Source organism: Lepidochelys kempii, chromosome 1, assembly GCF_965140265.1.
Source record: "Lepidochelys kempii isolate rLepKem1 chromosome 1, rLepKem1.hap2, whole genome shotgun sequence".
Taxonomy (NCBI): Eukaryota; Metazoa; Chordata; order Testudines; family Cheloniidae; genus Lepidochelys; species Lepidochelys kempii.
Window position 1 is genome coordinate 157,324,675 of NC_133256.1, and position 7,261 is coordinate 157,331,935.

Below are 7,261 nucleotides of genomic sequence, written 5' to 3' on the forward strand. Positions count from 1 at the left end.
TGCTGTGTGTCCCTGACTTCAAATCCATGATGCTATAAATGAAAAATCACTGCCTCCTGCCTAGTTCTAGCCAGCCTATCCTCTGTGAAATGGCACTAACTATGCCACAAGAATAACGCCCAGACCTTGAGATAAATTCTTTACATGAATTATTTACACAATCAAAGACCAAGGTTAACCAGCCACTCCAGTTGCTTAGAAAGCACAGGCAATTAAATTACCAAGCTATGGCATCCGTTTACGTCTGCATAAAAATCAAGTGTCCTCCTCTAGATCCCCTCTCTCACGGCACCCAGACAAAACGGTTATAAAGCTACTAACCCACCGCAGGCAGACTCACAGACAAGGAAGGCATCACAGCAACGCTTACTACACACTGGAAGCCATCGACCCGGGTTTTTTGTGGCCTGGGACACTTTTGGAGACGTCCCATGGCCCTCCTCACCCCCTCCCCAAGGCACGCAACGTTGCCTCCCGCCTTAAGAGCGCCTGCTGGAAGGCACCGCTGGAACTCACCGCCTGGGGATTATCCTGCCTCACCGCGCCGCTTAGGCGGGGGACGCTGCCCTCTCCCTCCTGGGCTGTCCAGGAGCAACCGGGCGGCGTGTGTACCTGGGGGAGGTTTCCTCTCTCTCCGCGTGTGCGTTTTGAAAGACGGGCCGGCTGGAGGGACGAGCAGCGGGGCCCGAGGTGGGAAGCTCACCCCGCAGCGCCGACCCTGCCGGTGGGAGGGCAGGCTCTGCGGGGCCCGGGCGAGCCTGGGGAGCTCTGCTCAGCCCGTCGCCCCGCCAGCCCCTCGCGCACCAAACCAGCGCCGCGCCGCCCCGCCCCGGGGGAGGCTTCTCCTTACCAGAGCGGTGCCCGCCGAGAGCGCTGCCATCAGCCAGGCCATGGGCCCGGAGTCGGGCGGGGCGGGGCGCGCGCGGAGTGTGGGGGGGATGGGGGGGGGGAGGGAGGTAGACTCCAGCCGCAGCCGCGGGAGAAGGTAGCGCGGCGCGAACCGCGAGGCTCGTACGAGTGGCGCCGCCTCAGCCCCGCCCCGGCAGCTAGTCCCGCCGGATTGGCTGAGCAGGGGAAGGGGGCGGGGCTGGCCTCTTGCAGGGAAACGTGCTCTTGTTTTCCTGCCTCTGGCCGGGCGGGGCGCTGCTCTACCCCGCCCCCCCCCCCCGCGCGCGCCGCTGCGCGCTTTATAGCCCCGCCCCCTCCCCCAGCCTGGTCCCTGGCTGCTCTGACTCTCGCCGTGCCTGCGTGCAGGGCAGGGAGTGGGGGGCAGCGCCGTGTGAGGGGTGACCCCCAGCAGCCTTGCCCCCTCTAGGTGCAGCACTAGCGGGATGCACAGAGGAAGCTTTCCACTTCCCTCTGCTCCTTGAGCCTGGACTTGGTGGCCAATGTCTAGGCAGCGAAGAAAACGAAGTTCCTTGCCTCCTGGGTTCTCATTGCTGCTATGGGCAAAGTGTATTAGGAACAAGACAGCTTAGCAAGTGGAGAGCTTTGTATTGTAACGGCACGGGAGAGCCATGATTCCATATTCTTGTGCCATGCATAGGTGTTGGAACTAGGGGTGCTGGGGTGCTGCAGTACCCCCGGCGTGAAGTGGTTTCCATCATACGTAGGGTTTACAGTTTGGTTCAGTGGCTCTCGACACACCCACTGTACAAATTGTTCCAGCATCCTTGTGGCCATAGGGTATGGATGCATTATCAGTGGTTACTGGTGATAAGTTATAAAGCACTGCAACTTCTTACTACATCAGCACAAGATGCAGAGGAGTCAAGAACTGAAAAATTGATTAATCTTGATGTCACCCCTGTAAAGTAAGGAAGTAAGTTTGGCTGGGGGGCTGGGGCTGGAGACCACACAGTCAGAGGCAGGGTTGGAATCTGAGTAATTCCTGTGTGGGTGCTGATGCTGAACAGACTGTCATAGTGTGCCACAAATGCAGCTGGAAAGGTTCTGTCACCAATGCCAGGGGTTCTAAGTACCAGGGATATTAAAGGCACGTGCTGCCGAAGTCACTGCGGGGTTCTTTTTTCCTTGTTTGTTTTTTCTCAAGACAGAAAAGAAAATGCACTCAATCAAGGTGCAGTATAGATGGATATACTGGAGGGTTGGGGACTCAAAGCAAGACTAGTGGTAGTGTCAGGCAGTAGTGTGAGAGCCTGTGCATCATTTTGTGTGTGGACGTGAGATGTGTTATATTCAAGTGGGGGGTCATGCCTCAATGGTAGTTAGCACTCCGAATTTCCTGTACTGTAGTCAAAACCATAGAGAGATGTGATCTGAGAGTAGGATGGAGAGCCAAAAACTACTGAGCTCTGTCACTTACTTGTTATGCCTTGAGTAAGTTCCTAAGATTTCTTTGGCTTTTGCAGAACTGAGAATCTGTCCCAAAGCCTGGTCCAGGTAATAACCACATACTTAGTGGACCTTGTTCTCATTTGTCCTAAGGACCATTTACACTTCTTTGGAAATGTAAGGAGGCCTTAGAGTGGGCATAAATTACTGCCAGAATGGCGTAAAGTGGCCAGTGTCAATGAGAATCAGGCCCAAAATGTCTACAAAGCATATGATAATAAAGTTCATAAACTTTTTGAAACCTTCTAACAGGGAGTCTGTCATACTACTTACCACGTCCATAATGGGGTATGGACATAAAAGTAATCTTCACAATGATCTTGGGCGGTAGGTAAGCATTATATCCCTCTTTTAACAATAGGGAAACTGAGATGAAGAGGTGAAGTTTTACCCTAGGCAGTGGCAGAACTGGGACTAGAACATTTGAGCCTCCAGCACCTAAGCTTTTATTCTGTTTTATAGACATTGCTGGGTCTGTTTGCAAGCACAAATATTGAAAAAGAAAATGAGTGCCTACTGTGGTGTGGGGTACCAACTAAACCGTTTGCGTATCAAAAAGTGTTAATTACAAACCTGAACCATGCTGGAAAAATTATTTCAAAATTGATTCTTCCCTACTGTTCAAAATCAGCTGTCAAGCACTGTTCTGGTTATGTTAAAAGGTTTTAGCTAGCTTGGTTTTGTGAACCATTGTTGACAGAACTTAATATTTGTTTAGACTAGATTCTTCACTTCCCCTTAAAATATTTGCTTTTGAGATAGCCTTCCCTCCTTCCTTTCAAAATCTGAAAAGCATTGTGTTGTGTGTCAGTTTTTGATGTAGAGCATATGTTTAGGAGTTATGTGGTCAGATGGTCTTCTTAAGTAAGCCAACTGTAAAGTAAAACAGATGGGGGGGAAAGAGTAGAGATATTACTGAAGAAGGAGTGTAGCTGCTAGTAGTTTGAGATATGTGCAATACCCACCCATCCAATGCCTGTTACTTCTGCTAATTCTCAACTTTTTGGAATCTAAATGTGGAGTAAAACCCCAAAATGAAGGACACAAGAAAATAACCAGTCCGGAAAGTTAAATTCATAGTGCTGAAATTTTTGATATAAGCAACAGTCTCAACTCAGGCTGTAAGTAATTTATCAAAGTAAGGCCTGGACTGTGCCTTTTAGGGAACATTTCTTACATTGGAAGCTATGCAGAGCTGCTTTGCCCCATTAGGAGCTCCCAGTGCTCCTAGCTGGCTTGGATGGGTCATAATTAACACAGATAAGATAAAACAGCAGAATCAAGCATTAAAATGAAGGACCTCCCTTGTAAAATGGGACAGCTGGGAGGTATGATCTTCTCATCACCCATATTCCCTGTCATCTTGTGTGTCAGGAATGTTGTCATTCATATGATGCGTGACATAGCAAGTGTAAAAATACCCACATATTGTGCAAGAAATATCTTTAAACAATTAATGGCTGGATTCTGACGTCTTTAACCAAGCAACACTCCTGTTAACTTCCACAGGAATTTTGCCTGAGCACGGAGTGCCGGATCAGATCCTACAGATTTATTTTCTCACACAGCCACTGATATATCAGTATCTAACTCAACTTCTTGTAAAGCACTTTGATGTGAAAGATCCTGTGTGAAACCAAATTCTAGCTGATTGGTATCTCAGAGGAAAAATGACATTACATAACTTGGAAGAGTATGTTAACTAAAAATAGCAAAGTGCCCTGGGTTCTTTCACATTCCTTCATTAATTCTTCCATTAACTGCACAGGTGGTCCCCAAATCCCTGCACAGACTAAGATAAAGAGCACAAGCCCAGGAAGAAGAAAAATTAAGATATGGAAGGGTGTTAAAAAACCAGGACAAAACAAACTACAAAAGCAGGTGAGTACTAGGAGTCAGGAACAAAAATTCTGAATCCAAAAATAGTTCTTCTTCACCTGTTCTGTTCTAACAGCTTCCAGGTTGCTGCTGCATAAGACCCACAGAACAATAAAAACAACACAGGAAGGATAAAGATGTATCCTACTGATGAAGGAAGCGAGAATGGGAGAAAGCAGACAAGGGGCAGGGGTAAGGGAGAAGCTTAAGACAGGAGGGAGAGAGATGCAATGGTAAGGAAGAAGGAAGAGTGTGGTTTAGGATTAGAAGGTTGTGAGGGACAAGGAAGAAAGAGAAAATGAGGAAAGAAAAAGACATTACGTGAAAAAAGTGGGAGGAGCAATACATATGTTAAAAAAGTGCAGAGAAGAGGATGAGAGAGTACTTAGGTCATAGTACATATGAGTTGCTGAGTACCCCCAGTTCTCAACAACTGGCTCTTAATAGATGGATTGAAAAAAGGGGAAAGGCATAGAAAAGCAAAGGAGAATTTAAAAAATCCCACAATCTCCCTGAAAGAAGGAAGAAAAAATGTGATCATAACTAAAGTATCACTGTGCTTCCTATACGAGCCCTGATATGAAAACACTTGAAAAATGTTTTTCCTGAACTTTTCTTTCAGGTAACAAATATGTAGCTCACTACAAATGAAAGCCCGATAAGAAGTGGAAAAGTAGTTTTCAGCCATTGACTCACATCAGAATAACTTCCCCACCCAACATTTACATGTAGTGGGGGTTCTTAAGCCTCTCTACTCCCCTGCCTCTTATCTGGCTCCCAGAAACACATCTTACCATCATCACCTCCCGTTGAATTTATCTGGTCATATAATGAACCCATATAAAGCAGACCAATAAAACTTCCATGAGGGAGGGGAGATTGTCGTGCTCCTCTCTTACAAGGGCCAAGAACTACAGCTGGTCAGGAGCTTGCTGACTAAACATTTTTGCTTCAGAACTTGCTGATTTGTCAAAAATGAAACCGTTCAGGGGAAAAGGTCAGTTTTGATGAATCTCCCGATTCAACATTTGCTAAAGCAAAAGTTCCAGTTTCCAGTTTGAAATTACTTTTTGTTTCAAAATTTTAGTTCATTTAGACTTTGAAAAGGTCAAAAAAAATTGAAAACTCAAAATCAAAACAAGACGTTTTGAAATGATTGAAAAAACAATTTCAGATATATTAAAATGAAACATTTTGATAGACCCAGTGTAAAAACAATGTCAGATTACAGGTTTGCAACAGTTTTCATGATTTCAATTTTTCACCCCAACTTGGGACACTGAAAAAATTTCAGAAAATCTTGAAAACTCTAGCAGAATGGAAAACCATTTCCCACCCAGCTCGTCCTTTTTCTTACCTTTGTTCAGTGTTCTTTCCTGCAACATCCATTGTCAGGCCAGCCCTGGTAGCTAGAGCAAGAAGTTGACTTGTATGACTACATGGCCATTAGCCATTATGGCAGGCTTCAGCTACAAAACAAAAACAATATTTAAACACGTATAACTTCTTTCATAGTCCCAGGTTTTGTATAGCACATAGAGGCTTCCATGACTGGATGCCTTTTGTTCCATCTGGTGGCTGAATGAGGCTCGGAGATCTGGACCCCCTCTGGCCACCTAAACATATAAAATAAACTAAAAGAGGACGTGTAACTTTGTGATGAGTCTGGGTTAGGGCCGGTGCTTCCTTCTGCCCCCACCCCCAATCCTATTCTTACCTTGCTTTCATAGATTCATAGATATTTAGGCCAGAAGGGACCATTATGATCATCTAGTCTGACCTCCTGCACAATGCAGGCCACAGAATTTCACCCACCACTCCTAAAAAAGACCTCACACCTATATCTATGCTATTGAAGTCCTCAAATTGTAGTTTGAAGACCTCAAGGAGCAGAGAATCCTCCAGCAAGTGACCCGTGCCCCATGCTACAGAGGAAGGCGAAAAACCTCCAGGGCCTTCCAATCTGCCCTGGAGGAAAATTCCTTCCCGACCCCAAATATGGCGATCAGCTAAACCCTGAGCATATGGGCAAGATTCATCAGCCAGATACTACAGAAAATTCTTTCCCGGGTAACTTGGATCTTACCCCATCTAAAAACCCATCACAGGCCATTGGGCCTATTTACCATGAATATTTAATTACCAAAACCATCTTATCCCATCATACCATCTCCTCCATAAACTTATCGAGTTTACTCTTAAAGCAAGATAGATCTTTTGCCCCCACCACTTCCCTCGGAAGGCTATTCCAAAACTTCACTCCTCTGATGGTTAGAAACCTTCGTCTAATTTCTAATCTAAATTTCCTAGTGGCCAGTTTATATCCATTTGTTCTTGTGTCCACATTGGTACCGAGTTTAAATAATTCCTCTCCCTCTCTGGTATTTATCCCTCTGATATATTTATAGAGAGCAATCATATCTCCCCTCAACCTTCTTTTAGTTAGGCTAAACAAGCCAAGCTCCCTGAGTCTCCTTTCATAAGACAAGTTTTCATCCAGTCCTGGAATTACTAACCTTTGGCATCTGTGATAGCTGCCGAGGAGGAAGTTGATTAATATCATAACAGCTCTCATCAACCACAGGCTTCAAATACAACCAACTTGTTTTAACACTCAATGAATTACACCTCTCTCAGAATAGTTTAAAGTAGAAATAAAATATGCCATCTCTCCCCATAGGCCCTTGCTTACACCCAGAGTAGACTTTCCATACAGTAGTCAATTGTAGTAGATCTTCTTGAAAAATTTGAGTCATTGTTGGACTATTGTAGCCAGACAGCCAGCCCCCCCCTCTCAGACCAGCATTGCTGGAAACACAGGAGGAAGCAGGAACAGGGCACTTAACATATATTCCAGCACAGCCTTTGAAGCTGTGAAAGCACAGGTGTGCTGCTACAATGTGCCTCTGGGAACAGATACAAGGATTAAGCTCACAGCAGGCAGAGGCCCTGTGACAGACATGGCTCTTAGCCCCAACTAAATAGCGTGATGCACACACACCAACATCCTAGGTGGGAAAATATTTAC

General features: G+C 45.8%; 1 protein-coding gene across 2 annotated transcripts in view; it reads right to left on the reverse strand.

Annotated features, from left to right (window-relative positions):
* The window catches only part of ABCG1 (ATP binding cassette subfamily G member 1), an 82,757-nt gene extending 81,796 nt beyond the window's left edge, over positions 1-961 (reverse strand). Inside the window, exon 1 of one of the 2 annotated variants that reach the window (XM_073359972.1) lies at positions 851-961. In XM_073359972.1, the coding sequence (XP_073216073.1) occupies positions 851-892 (42 nt within the window). In that variant the 5' untranslated portion in view covers positions 893-961. Of the gene's footprint in view, positions 1-516; positions 602-850 lie in introns of those variants that run through there. The other variant, XM_073359982.1, reaches the window with a different exon arrangement.
* Positions 962-7,261: the final 6,300 nt, after the last annotated feature.